A 17,046-nucleotide genomic window follows, 5' to 3' on the forward strand; every position below is an offset into this window, starting at 1 on the left:
GAGAGANTTTTATTTTTTCAAAAAATATTTTTAAAATTTTGACATCATTTTAAATTTTTGATGTAAATTTTTAATATTTAATGTTTAGTTTGAATTTAAACTAATATATTATAAAGATAAAATCGACATGATTTATTATCTCATTCTGTTTCATTCGTCATCTGAATCGGAATTAAAATAAACTATTTTTATTGTCAGTGTTTTGTTCATGTAGATATCAGAAACGTAATTAAATTAATACGTCAATTTTATCTTTATAATATATTAGTTTAAATTCAAACTAAACATTAAATATTAAAAATTTATTTCAAAATTTTAAATATATTTTTTAAAAAAATTAAATTTTGAAATTAAACAGATAATTTAAAATATAAAACTAAAATTTAATTTATTCAATTTCAAACTTAAAATTATAATTTAAATTTCAATTTGAATCTGTAAATTTAATTTAAATTTTTAATTAAAATTTGAAAAAGACTTTAAATTTATAATTTAAATTTAAATATAAATATAAATTTATAAATTAGATTCGAAATGCTTGATTGAAGTTTAATTTTTTGTTTTAAGCTCAAATTAAAATTAAAATTTATAAATATATAATTTTCAATTTAAACTTATATTTTAATTAAAAATAAACTTAAAAAAGTTAAATTTAATCAGAATAGTAAGTGCGTTACCAATTCACAGTATCATCAAAATAATACGCCAAAATAATATGTCATTAGGGAACCTATAAAATTCGCTTTGGTAACATAAAGATACGCGAGCTTAAATTGAATAAGATTATATTTAAATATGTGGTAGATTTTTGAATAATATAGTAACGATAATATTTTGAATTTTTTTAAAAAAATAAAAAAGATGTTGATTAGTATATCTTACATAATTCACGCCACTATAATAATTTGATTAAATTTTAGAGCAAAATAATTATCAAATATCTTAAATGAACTAAATTAAAAAAATATTGGATTTCAAAAATTAAAATTTTAAAATATTAGAAATTAAAATGTGCCATTTTCACTTTTCCAAAATCGAAAGATGCAATTAAGTTTTATTTTATTATTATTTTATGAACTAAATTATAGAAAATATTCTTATAAATACACATTTTTTTCACTGTTTTTTAATTTTTAAATACTATATTTTACTCTCTCTCAATATTTGAAATTGTTGTATTTTATTTTTTATATTTATACCGAAAATATCCTTTAAAATAACAAATATATTAAAAAAATATTTTTTTATAAAATAAATAAGAATAATTTGATTATATTGCCCCCTCTATTAATATCGTGCTTTTCTAAACATATTTTTAAATTTTAAAAATATAAAATATAAATTTTTGAAAGTTAAAAAGGTCAAATAAAAAAACTGATATTTACTAGGAGTCCCTGTAATTTAGCTTTATTTTAGGAAAAATTTCAAATATCACCTATGTAGTTTCATACTTTCTCACTTTAGTACTCTGCGATTTAAAGTGTATCAATTTAGTGTCCTATGGTTTTATTTTTATCTTTTTATTATCGATTCCACTAATTTTTTTTATTAAATTAATGACAAAGTTAAAACTGAAGGGTAATGAAGTGAATATTCGATAAACCTAGATGGGGTTATTTGAAGTTTTGGTATATAATTTAACAAAATATTAACGAAAAAAGCTGACGAAAAGATAAAAATAAAACCACAGGACACTACCTTGATACACTTTAAATCACAGAATACTAAAATAAGAAAGTGCAAAATTACAGGGGTGGCATTTAAAGTTTACCTGCGCACGTGAATGTTGTGGGTATCGAACAAACCAATGTCCTCGTGGACCCCAGTGACCCCACCTAACTTTTTTGTAATATAGCAAATTGACAAGGGCTAAAGTGCATGATTTTTTTCTCTTAAAAAGGAATTTCAAAAAGAAAAAAGAAAGAAAGGTTCACGTACGTGTCCAGCCTCAAAGAAAACGTGGGTTTATTTGTAAATTTTGTTTTTTTCCCACTTACAGAGGATTCATCTGGTATCAAGGTTTATCTGACGCTGATAAATAATAAAATAGAGTTAAAAAGAAATGGATAATTGTCTATATACCTCTCATACGTTTGAAAATATTCAATTTATTTTTTTTTTCTTTCTAAAATATTTTTCATATGTTCCACCGTTATTGCAAAATACCTCTGCAGTTATCTCTTGTTAAGTTAATTTAGGTTAAACGTGAGTTAAATATCTACCACAGTTAAAAAAAATTAAAATGTCAATTTTGCCCTTAACTTAAGAGCAAATAAAAAATGTTGGTGACGGTAGAAGAGTATATTGGAAAAGACCAAAAGTGAAAATACTTTTTATGCCCCTGACTTTAAGGGCAAATAAAAAAAATAGTATATTTGAAAGGACAAAATAGTAATTTTACAAAAATAAAAGAGTTCATTAATAGATTTTAACTCTAGGGTATATTAGAAATATGTTGAAACATAGAAATGGTATTTTTAATATTAGCCTTCTAAGAGGGGTAAATTGAAAAGTCGAAAATTTTTCAAGAATATATAAGCAATTGCCCCTAAAAGAAACATATATAAAAAAAAATATATGGTTTTTTATTTTTTAATAGAATCATAAAAATTATACCGTAATCATCTTATTACAATATATGAAGAACGTGATATTATTATGTATATAAATAAATATAGTATATTTTTAATGAATATTTTTAATTCATGCACCGCCATTTCTTCGTAATCCGAAACGAAGCCCAACTTGTGTCCTCTACTTTTTGGACATTTATAAGAAAATGTTGAGTTGCGAATGTACGCGGCCTCTTAATTTAACCTTTTTAAATAGACATTCTTAACTTTTTCTTTTTTTTATAAAAAATAGTAATTTTTATTAACTAAATTAGAAATATTGAGTTGCATTTTGTATGAGTTGCGTTTTGTTTCACCAATCGTTTAGAGAGGTAGAGTGATTTTCAGCGGTAAATATTCACTTTCGTTGTTTGATTCATCATAACTTCACCTTTGAAAAAAATTCAAACTTTCCAAAACATCATACAGAAAAGAGAGTAAAAACAAAATAACTATCTTTTGTTGTTTGATTCATCATAACCTTTTTTTTAGATTACAAATCAAAATTTTGTAAACAGCATAATTGACTTTAGCCCACCCTAAGCTAAATTATAAAAAATAAAAAAATAATAATAAATATTATTTTATCTCTTACATCTTTAATTTTTGTGTCACTCACTTTCTACCAAAAGAAATAGCAAAATTAAGATAACTTTAGTTTTACCACTATACAAATAATTAGGGGAAGGAAAAAAAATAATTTTTTTCGCGAGCTCGAATTCACTTGAAAATCTACCTCAACTTGAACTTTTAGGGTGCGTTTGCTTCCACGTAGAGATATCAACAGGTCGGATTCGGGACGGATTTTTAAAAATCCGAACCCGAACCCAAACCCGAAAATTTGAACCCGANGAAATAATTATTCTTTTTTCAATATTTCAAAATATATTATATTAAATCTAAATTTTTAAAATACAAATTCAAATATAACATCAAATTTATATATATATATATATATATTATATATAATACAAAATAAATTCGGGTTTGGGTCGGGTTCGGGTTCGGGTTCGGGTCGGGTACAATCAAAATCCATATTCGAATCCATGTCCGCCGGATTTCTATTTTTTATATCCATATCCGAATTCATATCCATATCCATCGGATATATCCATTTCATTCGGGTTCGGGTTCGGATAAAATTTCGAACATTCCTACTTCCACGTAAAAGTTGCCAAAGATTTTTTTACAGGCTCACAGCGTTTAGTTTGGCATAAAAAAAATAATTCTTATAGCTTTTGATTGGGCATAAAATAAAATAATTTTCAGAGTGTTTTGGTTCGGCATAAAATAAAAATAATTTTTATAGCATTTGATTTGCATAAAATAATTTTCTACGGAAAAAAAAAAAAAAAAAAACACTGTATATAGATTCAGAGGAAAAGTGAGCTTTTTCTTTCGCCTGGACCACGTGAAAAATGAAAACTCATTCGCTAGAAAATCGTGGCTCATCCCGTTTTTAGCGTGTTCCAATATCGCGGTCCATGAGATAATGTGAGAGCGCGTGGACCGTGTGAATGGTCCAATGAGGGTGAAAAACTTTCATATATATTATTGGGAAAACTTCGAATACCCCCCTTATGGTTTCACTCTTTCGCACTTTAGTACCCTGTGATTTAAAGTGTATCAAATTAGTACTCTGTGGTTTCGCACTTTCTCACTTTAGTACCCTGTGGTTTCAAGTGTATCAAGTTAGTACCCTGTGGTTTCGCGCTTTCTCACTTTAGTACTCTGTGATTTCAAGTGTATCAAGTTAGTACCCTATGGTTTCGCACTTTCTCACTTTAGTACCATGTGGTTTAAAGTGTATCAAGTTAGTACCCTTTGGTTTCATACTTTCTTACTTTAGTACCCTATGGTTTAATATTTCATTAAGAGAAAAATAAAACCACAGGGTACTAACTTGATACAAAAATAAAACCACAGGATGCTAACAAACTTAATACACTTTAAACCATAGGGTACTAAAGTAAAAAAGTCCGAAAACATATGGTACTAACTTCATACACTTTAAACTGTACGATACTAAAATAAAAAAATGCGAAACCATAGGGAGTTTTTGAAGTTTTCACATTATTATTATATATTTTTTATTTAATAAAATTAATATAGTATATATATTTCTTATAAATATCTTTTTTTATCATATAGTATTTCATGGTTATTATTTTTTTTGAGAAAGAATTACATGGTTATTATTATATTATATAGAGTAAGGTTATTATATATATAATTATGAGTATAAATTCCTTTGTGCTAAAAATGTTTGGCCATTAGATGAATGAATGTGTTGTTAAAATGATAGCAGTCCTCTAGAGCTGAGTGAGTGATTGTTTGAATAGTATGATTTAATAGATAAAAATGATCAAATTATGAGTAGATCTAACGGCCGAAAACTTATAAGAGTACAAAAGGGACTATACTCATACGGCTATAAGAGTATAGTAGTCAAACTCCTATTTTATATTATAGGTAAACTTCAAATACTATCCTTGTAGTTTCGTATTTTCTGACTTTAGTACTCTATGGTTTAAAATATATCAATTTAGTTTCATGTGGTTTTATTTTTCATTTTTCATCGGTCTCTCTGTTAACTTTCCGTTAAATTATATACAAAAAACTTTAGATACCCCACCTATAGTATATCGAATATTCACTTTAGCATTTTTTAGTTTTAATTTTGTCACTGATTTAACGAAAAAAATTTAATGGAGGATATAACAAAAGGAGAAAAATGAAACCATAGGGTACGAAAGTGGTACACTTTAAACAAACAGGGTACTAAAGTGAGAAAGTGCAAAACCATAGGGTTGGTATTTGAAGTTTTTCCTATATTATATTACTTACTTATTAATTCAACATATAATATAGCTTTGATGTTTTTTTTTTTATAAATATAAGTTATAATAATAATATGTATAGTATGAAAATATATATTTTTTATAAATATATATAATATATAATAATATATAATGTTTTAATCATTTTTTTTCTTTGAACTAAACAAGTATAATTGAAAACTAATTTTCCTTTCCTACAAACTAAATATTCAAACACGTAAAATTCTTTTTTCACCGATTTTTTTTTACTTATTTTTTTTTTCATAGTTTTATATAGAATCAAACAGATCTCCTTAATGAAACAAATAGCTTCTAAACATTATATTTATTAGTGAATAATTTTGATGCAACTTAATGAGTAATAGTGATGAAAAGATCGATAGATTTAGAGTGAAGGGATGGATGTTGGGCGGTCATGATCGCAGTGGACTATGATCAATTTTAAGTTGAATTTTATCATGATTATCGAATTTGTAAGTTAGGGCTCAGTATTTCTAAAAATTTGGATGCGTCTTTTGTTAATTCTTATTCTCATCTACTGTCAAACAAAAATAATTCATCTTATATTTCAATTTTTATCACATGTTGAGTCAAAGTTGTTTCTATACTTAAAAATCAAACCAAGTGATAATAAATTTTCATGTAAAAGCCTCAATATTATGTTAACAGATCGATCAGATAGATAATGATCAAAATTAATAGCTAATAATAACTAAGTAAGATGCTTTAAGAGTTTAAAATATTAGTTTTAATAATATTTTTTAAAAAAAATTAAAAATGTAAGGTATCATTTTAGTTGCTAGAGAGCCTTCATAATGCTTTTTGAATAACCTACCAAAAAGTCTTCCAAAAGACCAAAATGTAACCGTCCACAATGCCCTAGTGGGCAAACTATAGTTAATTTTGTTTGACCAAAGTAAAAAAACTTGTGACTAATAAATTTCTTTTTTTTTTTTTTTTTTTTTTTAGAGATAGGTAGCACGCTACCCGTTTCGTTTATTTTATTTAGAAATAAACTTAGATAGAAATGTGAATCAACTAGGATTCGAACTTGGGTCTCGAGTACCAACCATCAAGCCCTTTGCCACTTGCTCTAGGAACAGTCGGTGTGACTAATAAATTTCAAATGATGTAATTAGATCATCATGATGAATAACGATACAATATTTCTGCTGTATAAAAGAATTATAAAATATGTATAATCTATCTACTTTGCAAAGGATACTTGCGAGCTCCATTTAAAAGCACTTGATCTTAAAATTACTATGACGCGTGTCTGCACAGAGTGCAAGAAGATCATCATGTTTTAGGAAACAAAAAATCACATATATGCAGATACTTGGGCCATTACAAAAACTTTAAAATCTTGTTTGCACGTATGACGGCAGAAGAATAAAACCTCACGTTGATGCATTGAAAAAGTATTCTCTAATGGAGTTATCAGTGGCTGCGTTTGATGAATCCCAAGTCCAGAAACCGTAACTCGTCGAATCCTCCGCCAAACGTGATCTCGATTTCGCATCCTCTCTTGAGACGAAGTTGTTGTGAGTTCACGCCCTACGCAAACTTGTGGATCAAAAAAACCAGCCCTAGAGCTTTGACTCAAAATTCTTTTTTAAAAGTTTGTTATGGTAATTTGGTAATTACCACTCTCATTAATGGCAATGGCAGTGGCATTTTGGTAATAAACAGATAGTGGGTAAAATTTTCGTCTTAAATGCCTCCCAGTTTTCCCGCCCACGCCGCGTTTCTCATTTTCTCTCTCCTCAGTTCCTGTCCCCTCTCTCTCTCTCTCTAAAAACAACAAAACCCAAAAAACAAAAAGGGGAAAAAATAAAGAAAAGGAAAAAAAAAAAAAGAAACCTACCAAGAGGGGAGTAACCACAAACCCCTCCTACACTGTTCTTCTTCTTCGTCTCCTCGATCCTCCTAAAACACTGAACCTTAACCCTAACCCTAACCCTAGTTCCCGCCCTCTAGGGTTTCCGGTGGTCTGCTACTCCTCTCCTCGGCCATGCCGGATCTCAGCAACCTCGTCCTCCCCCACTTCCCCGAGCTCCGCCCCTGCGGCGGCGCCTCCTCCGCCCCCGACGCCGCCGCCATTGTCGCTGTCGCCGCCGATGCAGATGCCGACGCCGAGGCGGATGCGGACGCGGACGCGGACGGGGACGCCGAGGGTCTCGACATCCGGTGGAGGCGGCGCCTCAGGTTCCCGATCTCGGCCGGGGGGACGTGCTCGGTGGTGAGGAGGGAACGGCGGGGGAGCAAGAAGGGCGCCGCGGGGAGGTCGCTTGCGGATCATGTTAGGGATTGGGTGGAGAAGAAGGTGGCTTCGGGGGTTCCGGAGAAGGAGTGCTTCTTGCCCTTTCTCACCAACTCCCCTAGAATGGTGAGATTTTCCCCTTCTTTGGTTTATCATTTTGGTTCCTAGGGTTTGGTTTCTATTATGATCTGGTCATTTTCTTTATTTTATCTTCTTTTATTGAGTAATATTTTAGGGAAAATAAATGTAGGAAGGAACTTCTTAAAAAGAGTAAAATGTACTTGATGGATGTTTCATTGTTTCTGGGTGAAGCAAAGAAAAGTTCTAATTTTGTAGTGTTAAGCTTAAAATATTCTGATCTTTGCTTTTGTTCCTCCTGTTTCTTGTTCTCGAGGGTTTGTTTCTTGAATCTTCCCTTTCTTCTACTTTTTCTTTTTTCTTTTTTCTTTTTTGTATTTTGCAAATGCTGTTAGATTTGTTCTCAAGAATCAAATTGGGCTTAGTCATCAAACACCCAGATTCCTGTGTCAGGTTCATAAGCTGATTTGGTTAGATAGTTATTCTATACAGACTTGGAAAACTCATCTTTGGAATTAACTTGTGATGCTAGACTGTCAAAGCAAAAGCCGCTTTCATTGCACCAATTATTTTGATTAATGCTTCCTGCATATGTTGGGACTTTTAATCGGTCTCCAAATCCAAGATTTAGTTTGGGTACTTTATTATGAAGTTCATTTTGTGCAGGAGATTCTTGCTTATGCCGAACAGTTATATAGATTCCTTTAATGTACCAAACAGTTATATGGATTACAGAGAGATTGCATTAATAGATTACATTTTGTGCCGGAGATTACATTAATAGATTACAGAGAGATTACATTTTGTGCAGGAGATTCTTGCTTATGCAGAACAGTAGATTCCATTAATGTACCAAACAGTTATATGGATTACAGAGAGATTTCATCTTACTGTAAATAGCTACGGTCCTTTTACCCAGAGAAATTTCCTTTTAAGCAAGCCATCTACTAATTGACTTCTTGTTAGACATATTTTATTTGGTTTATAATTTGATCTGTTGTACCCATCTTTCATAGGTTGAATGCCGTTTGTGCTCTAAAGTTATCTACCCTCGTGAAGAGGTGCAATGTTCAATTTCTGGTTGTCAGGGGACCTTCCATCAGACTTGTGCGAAGTCAAAAGGTGGACTCTCTAAACCTTTCAAGTGCCCTCAACATGTAAGTTTTTTCAGTTCTCTGTAGCTATCCATTTGATCTTACTTTGCTAGCAATTTGCGGGAACTATAGGTCATTAATCTTGGGATGACAATATTCCAGGATCTATGAAGTTGTTAGTTTTATGCATCATGATCAAGGTTTTAAGTGCCCGTCAGCACGGGCCGTATCCACCGTGCTGTACCGTGCCAACAAGATATTGGCACGATATAGACCCTGTACCGATGGCACAGATTAAAACCCTCTATTCTTTAAATTAGTAAGTAATTTTCTCAAAAAAGTTCAAAAGATATAACAAAAAGACATAATAAATAGTTAGAATATTTTATTGCTAAAGAAAATAAATATTTCATACTATTATGTGTCGGCACACAAGAATTTTTTTGACCGGCACGCATCGGTACGGCTCGGCACGCACCATGCCGGCAAGTTTCCGGCACAACCCCGTGCCACGATACTTAAATCCTTGATCATGATCTTAGTTTTCCATATTTTTGCAGGCACTATAAAAATTTTAGTTCTTGTGAGGATTCTTTTCATTAATTAATCATTGGTAACCTAAATTTAGCAATAAAATATCTGAACGGAATTTGGAAAACATACTTTTCTCAAATCTTCACATGACTTTCCATTCATCAGATATCGGTGTTTTGAATTACTCTTGCAATCTTTTAATGGCAAGTTCTTTAAGTACGTATGATTAACCAAGTCGAACTTTGGTCAAGACATATTTTTTGATCAAAGTGGATTGGTTTGCTCTAGAACTTACCTCAAAGACCCATGCCTTTTTATGGTTTGGCTATGTGAGATTTTACATATTTCGCAGTTTGTACACATAGCATTTGAAAATAGAAAGAAGCAATGCTCTTATTTTATTTGACATGGTTCATATTTGCTTGGCACATGTTGTAACAGATTCCAACATCTTGGCAACCAATGATCTACAACAATGTTGATCAAATCGAAAAGTAGTGATCTACCTTAAAAAAAATGAAGTTGTGGTTTGTTTTTTTTGGTTTTCCCTTTTCATTTGTTCCTTTCTGATTATTATACTTGTTGCTTCAATTTTGAAGCCAATGAAATTCGGAACCATGAATTGTTGATCAATGAGCTGGAGTGAAACTGCATTGCATACATAACACATATTTGCATGGTTGCATGCTAAATACTTAGGTACCATCAAAATATATAGTAGTTAATAGGCTATACATGTGCTAGATGCCTTTGATGACAAAACTGTACCATGTATCGCAAATGTATGTTCTTTGAAAGTAGAAAAAGAAGATCCTACGACAGATTCGTTTGGCGTGAGCATCTTCTTCAATTTTGTCTTTCTCAAAACAGGGTTGTTTCATTTGTAAACACAAAGGATTTTGGCGTTGTGTACGGTGTATAGTTGCAGCCCATAAAAAATGTGCACCATGGCCAGATAACTTCGTTCCTATAAAAAATCAGCCACGGCGAGCAGTTTGTTGGAGACATCCTGCTGATTGGCTACTGGAAAAGGAGGTCGATTTCTTCTTTCCTTCACTAGACTCTGATGTTTTTTACTCTTCTATATTTGAAATTAGTCAAATTTGGACTGCAGTAGAAGCTTCCGTTTTGCTTGCAAATTATCTGCAGCATTTGTAGGGAAATTATTTGCTTTTGCAATTGTTTATTCATCTTTTAGATCTCATTGTAGAATCTCATTTCTTTCCAATCTCATCAGCTCTAGTATTCTAACATACTATTACATGGTTTCACCCCTAATTCCTTACATCGTATAGTTACTAGCTTGTAGAAGGAACTATCATTTCCTGTTACGTGCAAACCGCAAGAAATTGAAGTTTATGAACTCAGTAATTCCAGATTTCTTTTTCGCTTCTCAGAAAGATCTAAGGGCACAATGGATTGTTTGGAATAGCTTGAAGAGCAGCCTGACATAATTAAACAACCTATTTTGCATGCAAATTATCAAACAATTTAAGAACCTCTTCATTTTGAACTTTTTAAACTTTATTTTGAACATTTCTTGTTCTTTGTTGTGAAGATATCTGAAAGGTAAATCTGAGGGTAACTTTTTTAATATCATTCCCAAACCAAATTTGTTCCCTGAAGATCTTCTTTCGTTTTCTGTTCTTGTTGATCCATTGTCAAAAAATCTGTATTCTACTATTCAGTAAACAAAATACTAAAAAACTTTTGCTTGTAAAAAAACTTTTGCTTGTCCCTCTTCTACTATTGCTCCTTATGCCACCCTCTTTGCAAAGTATTCTCTTGCAACCATGTACTACTTTTGCATGGATAGGTTGGTGAGATATAGCTGATTGCACTATTGCATGTAGAAATTAGGCTGCATTTACTTTTCCTGTTTCTTTCCTGTTTCGCATACCTTGAAGATTTTTTAGGTCTTCCTTTGTTCTCTAGCTATTTACTAGAGTCAGGATTTACTCCTTTTTTAAAAGATCTTTTCTGATACCTCATACATATAGTATGTAGGCTTGATAAGCTGTTAGCTTGTCTTTGTTTTACTCTAAGCTTGATGTAACCATTCCATTTCACACATCTACTATTTAAATACCACCCGACTTGAATATTTATATTATTCAGTTCCGAGTCATGCCTTATCTGGCATTTGTTTGCTTGTTCATGCTTTATATCTTTATTAATTATGGATTCACTAGGTAGCTAACAGGACTGGTTTATTTGCCTCAATGACAGAACGCAGATCAGACGAGTGATGTAGAGGTCCGTTCATAGAACTTTTTATACTTTTTTCTTTGTTCTTTTGCGACCTTTTTCTTTCAGAATGCTACATTCTTCAATTTGGGGGTTCTTGAATGTGGCAAATTTGTCCTGTACTATTATGATCTGTATTTGAAATTTAGAAGTCTTTATTTGTAGTCAAATTCTATTAATAATATTCTAAAAACTTGGCTTATCTGAATTAGTTTTATTTTTTTTAATTATTTTACCAACTAGAGAAATTGGTGAATTCTGAAGTTGACAGATTTATAAGTTTGAACTTCTTTGGTTAAGCTAGTTTGAAGGAAAAAGTTGCCAAAGGAGTTCTCTCAAGTTATATATTTTTCTAAGTTATGTACATTTCTAAGACCTCATTTTCATTTACAGGAAGCTTTTAACCGCTTACCTCTTCCATACATCAATGAAGAGTTCAGCATTGGTGCCATCTTGAATGATGTTACAGAGAACAAAGCTGAGCCATCTCCATATGTACATATTAAGCGCAGTATCCTTGAGTAATGTTGGAATCTTGGAAAATAGGATCTCAGTTAGGAATAATTTGTCAGGTTGTGTTGCTTCTTTATTTTTTTTTTAACTAAGAATATATTACATTGATGCTATCATATTAATTGTAGTTTTGTTTTGAAGGCTATTTTTCTTAAGAAAAACCTGAGAAATCTTTCAGTTTGATTCGTTTTTCTTTACTTGAGGAAGATGTATATTTAGTTAAGAAGAAACGTAATGGTGCTGATGCTGGTGTTGGATGCACAAATTGCCATCCTGATTCAACATGCAAAGATGATTGTGAATGCAGGTATTATCAATTATTTTTGTTATATTATTATTTTTCTTATCGTTATGATGGTTTGCTTGATTTCATCAGATACCAGTAGTGTTACTTCATACATTGTATATTACTTCATTCTTGTTATCAAGAATTGTTTCTTTTTTTTTTTTTGGCTTTGAGCAAGTTCATTGTTTTTTATTTTCGTGTGATGCCTGTGATATTTATTTCCTCAAATATTAAGTGTTCCTGTATTTTATCCCTTTGTTAGCAGTTTACTTGCAACATGGCATCTATGGTACACTTTTGTATTGATGGGACATAGTATCTTGCTTTCTACATGACACAGATGCTGCTATAACAGTAGTTTCAATTTTTAAAAGCTTTAACATTAGTTACTATTTTCAACAGGGGTCTTTCAATAAGCTGTTCCAAGGCCTGCCATTGCTCAGATATGTGCAAAAACAAGCCGTTTCGAAAAGAGAAGAAGATTAAAGTTGTTAAGGTAAGGTTTGCTCCTAACTTGCTTTTTTTGACTAGTAACAACACTTTGTCTCTCTGTGTTAGTCCTTGCATTTGGTGTTAGTTATTCAATTACTCAATGATTGTCTTTTTCATTTTTCTACAACCTTCAGTATGTTACTTGGCATTTGGAACTTTGTATGATTTTGTCAATTCCCTGGTAAATATGGTTTTTTTCAGTTTTGGGTTCGATTATCCATTCATCTTTTTTGGCCTCTTTTATTCGTCTGCCTTTTGAGGCTTTGACTGTATGTTTATTTACTGTTTCCTCCTGTAACCTATCGCCACTATCATAGGGGGGTTGCGTGTTCTTATTGTCTTTTTTTTTAACCACTTTGGGATGTAATCTTGAGCACAAATATTGCCTTTTGAGAATTATGAAGGATACCTACTTGATTGATACCTTTATCACCAATTGATTTGTTTGTACTATACCAATTTAAGCCAAACAATAATTGGCTCTGTGCTTGCAAACACACTTTTGCTGCTATGCATGCTTTGAGTATATTTTCTGCGCAATTTAGCTAGGATATAAATGAGCAGCACTGATAAACTTATGGGGTTGGTGTCATTTTTAGATGTTCTGCAGTAGCCACATTGAGCATTATTCTATTTTGTAGTTATTGTTGTTGTGGCAGTATGTAATTTCTATGTTTGAAGGAATATCCAATTCTAATATTCATATTATTCCTAATCAAGTATTTGATATGCTATTTGCAGACTGAAAATTGTGGATGGGGGGTCGTTGCATTAGAGAGTATTGACAAGGGCGATTTTGTGATAGAGTACATTGGAGAAGGTAGCTTATATATATATATATATATATATGTCTGTTAGGCAAATGTCTGGTAGCAAGACATTCTTTGTTCTGCATATTTAACAGGAATTAATTTTATGTCCTCTTTTTAGCATTTGCTTCATCATTTCTAAATTGCACTATCATTAAATACAATTTTGCTTTATTAAACAATAGATGTAACTCATTATAAAACTAATTCTGGTTATGTGATCATTTTGTTATTTTCAACGAGCATTTTCTGGTTTATTTGAAAAATAACTTGCAATGATTATTTTTCTTATGAGTAATAAATTTTAATGAGAATGTTTGCCCTTTTATTTCATGTTTCCGAAGTGCTTAATCATGAGGCATTGAGACATGGTATACAAATAAAATATAAAAATTTGATACATAGATATTGAATAATGAGATAATATTCCTTTGGATATGGCACTATACGGCTACATGCATAGACACCCCTCTGGAAGTTAGTTCATGCTCCTGCTAACATTTAATACAATACCCTTTTTCTTGGAGAAGTGTAATAATAACTTTGGCAGTGAGTGTGCCTAAAAGTGCAAAACATTCTATAAAATTGTAATAGCTAAATGTTTGTGAGCAGTAAGCTAACTAGTAGTTCATAATGGTAGTAACTGGTAATCATAGTCCAACTCCAATGGCTACTTCCACATCCATAATCCATAGCTCATTAAAACATGTGAGTTTCAGATTTTGTAGCATATTGTACCTCCCCACTCCAAGTGGTATAATACATAGAAAGATTACAAAGTATCATATCCTCTCTCCTGAAAGTACAAGTCTGCAAATATCTTGTTGGTACATAGCTACATTCCTACTTTTCCCATTTAAAAACTAACAATGAAAACAGGTGACCAATACCTACCTGTATAGACTAACTGAATAGTATCTTTATTTGTATGGGCATGGATAAGGTATTGAACTCTTGGTGCATCATAAAATCTGCTAGAATTTCGTTTGGGAAACGATTAAGATGGAACTTTAAGTTTTCTCAGAAAGTATTGACTCTAGATACATATCATTAATAAACATAGAAACATTCCAATTTTATATGTTTGGTGGGTCATTGTTTGACATAACTTTATTGTTTTGTTGATAATAAAATTTCTCCTGTTTTTTTTGCAGTTATTGATGATGCTACGTGTGAACAAAGGCTTTGGGACATGAAATTCCGTGGTGATCAGAAATTCTACATGTGTGAGATTAGCAAAGACTTCACAATTGATGCAACATTTAAAGGAAATGCCTCACGCTTTTTAAACCACAGTTGCAACCCAAATTGTAAACTAGAGAAGTGGTAATAGCTTCTTAAGAATGATTCTTATTGTGTATAAGAAATGATCTGTTTCAAGCATATTGAACCATGGTCTTCATTGTGTAATTGATATTTTCTATGCTTATCCTTTTGTCTCAGGCAAGTTGATGGGGAGACGCGCGTTGGTATTTTCGCTTCTCGTTCCATAGAAGTTGGTGAGCCCCTGACATATGATTACAGGTACCTGGAGAACAGTAATGTTTTGTTATATTCACAGTTGTCTTATCAATCACTGTGTCCTTTTTATTATTTTGATTTATATTTTCTAGCTCTATGGAATATCTATTCATCTGATTGCTCTTGTGCAATTTAACTAGTCCACTATATCATTGCCACACTATTGGCTTACAGATAGATCAACTCATTACACAAACAGATAGATCAAGTCCCTGCACTTCCCGCAAAAGTTGTACAGCTTCCATATATCTTTTTCATATGGGTCCTTTAGTTGCAAATAACTTCAACAAGGTTTGTTTGTCGAACTCTGAATATGCGTAAGTGCCCTCCCACGGATGTTGATGCAGATTGCAGGCTTGAATGCTGCCAGCACCAATAGCTTGGTGCTTTTAATAAGCATCCTAACCTCTGTCTCTCTCTTTTATGTGTTCAAATGCATATATATAATTAGTGCTGTTGCCATTTTGAGCTGAACTCATCCAACATTTCTTTCTTCTTTTTTTCTTTTTCTTCTTTTTTTTTTAAACTATCGAGGTAATAGAGAGGTTGATTTACTTTCTCAGGTTTGTGCTGTTCGGCTCCACAGTTAAGTGCTGCTGTGGGGCTTCGAACTGCCAAGGATATCTCGGGACCAAAAAGAAGGTAACTCCAGTAGTTTGCCGCTGGGGGTGCAAAAGAAAGAGAACCTCAATGATTTTTGTGCCAAACAAGCACACTGAGCATCCAGTTTTGTCCTGTTTGCGAGAAGTTTCTGTAGCACCCAATGACAAGGGAAAAGAGAAAGTGGTTACTGTGGGACTCGTATGACAGTAAGCGATTCCAGTTTTTTTCAGGATGAATTTAGATCGTCTAATGTGCAAATCGGTTTATCCCGAAGCTTATACCAGCAAGGTTGGTCGTAAGGTATGATGATACTTTGCTCCTGCCTCTTTCCTTCTGCATTTCTCTTCCACGATCTCCGCAGTTCTTTATTAGTTGGTGGCCAAAGGTAAAATTTGATTATCATTGGCAAGTTTTCTTTTTCTGCGCTCGGTCGGCGAATTGTGTATCAGAGTTATCTACACACGCATTCATTCAGAGCAATTCATTCCAACGCTGCTTCCGTGGCCATTGTTGTAACATTGTTGTATCCATTCGATTTCAGTGTATAGTTTGTATTTGATCTTAAATATGAAGCCGTTGAATCGAAATTCTCTTCTGAATGTCCTGTGCCAGTTGTTTCTAATTTTAGATTTTTGGGTAAAATTGCGCCACTAGTCCCTGAACTTCTAGTTGGGTTTCATTTTGGAACTTGAACTTTTGAAATCAACATTCGAGGCTGCGAAACCTTCATTAAGGTTTCATTTAAGTCCTTGAACCTGGAACTTAAAATTTCTCGGACAAAAATGAAAGTTAGCTGGAAGTTTGGGGACAAGCAGTGCATTTCGATCCAATTTATGTGCCACTAAATACGCCTCCAAGTATTTATGCTCTGTTTGGATGGAGAAATAGAAAAGAGTAGAAAGGAAAGGAGAGAAAAAAGAAAATAACAACTCTCTTATATTGTACTAAAAAGAAATAAATGGAAGGAAAAGGATGGAAAAAAAAAGTAGCAATAACTCTCCCTCTTTCTCTCTCTCTCTCTCCCTCCCTCTCTCTCTCCCTCTCTCTCTCTCTCTCTTAAATATGGCCCCCTTTTTTTTTTTTTTTACTTCTCTTTTGTATGCATCCAAACATCATAAGATCTGGCCATATTATTTGTTGTTTTCTATCTTCTT

The 17,046-nt window shown here is 32.1% G+C and overlaps 1 protein-coding gene across 1 annotated transcript; it reads left to right on the forward strand.

Moving 5' to 3' along the window:
• LOC109725669 (histone-lysine N-methyltransferase ASHR3) lies at positions 7,226 to 16,496 on the forward strand. Its single transcript, XM_020254942.1, has 11 exons — positions 7,226 to 7,841; positions 8,810 to 8,950; positions 10,292 to 10,456; positions 11,651 to 11,677; positions 12,062 to 12,179; positions 12,389 to 12,488; positions 12,870 to 12,963; positions 13,701 to 13,779; positions 14,923 to 15,094; positions 15,212 to 15,292; positions 15,853 to 16,496. Exons 1-11 carry the CDS (start codon positions 7,467 to 7,469, stop codon positions 16,094 to 16,096), a joined length of 1,596 nt encoding a protein of 531 aa, XP_020110531.1. The 5' UTR covers positions 7,226 to 7,466; the 3' UTR covers positions 16,097 to 16,496.

The sequence above is a fragment of the Ananas comosus genome, linkage group 20, assembly GCF_001540865.1.
Source record: "Ananas comosus cultivar F153 linkage group 20, ASM154086v1, whole genome shotgun sequence".
Taxonomy (NCBI): Eukaryota; Viridiplantae; Streptophyta; class Magnoliopsida; order Poales; family Bromeliaceae; genus Ananas; species Ananas comosus.

What these genes read in the sequence shown, in the direction of transcription:
- LOC109725669 (XM_020254942.1), top strand. Translation starts at nt 7,467, where the DNA reads ATGCCGGATCTCAGCAACCTCGTCCTCCCCCACTTCCCCGAGCTCCGC. An exon ending in TCACCAACTCCCCTAGAATG is followed by an intron (nt 7,842 to 8,809) that starts GTGAGATTTTCC and finishes CATCTTTCATAG; the next exon opens with GTTGAATGCCGTTTGTGCTC. An exon ending in ATATGTACATATTAAGCGCA is followed by an intron (nt 12,180 to 12,388) that starts GTATCCTTGAGT and finishes TACTTGAGGAAG; the next exon opens with ATGTATATTTAGTTAAGAAG.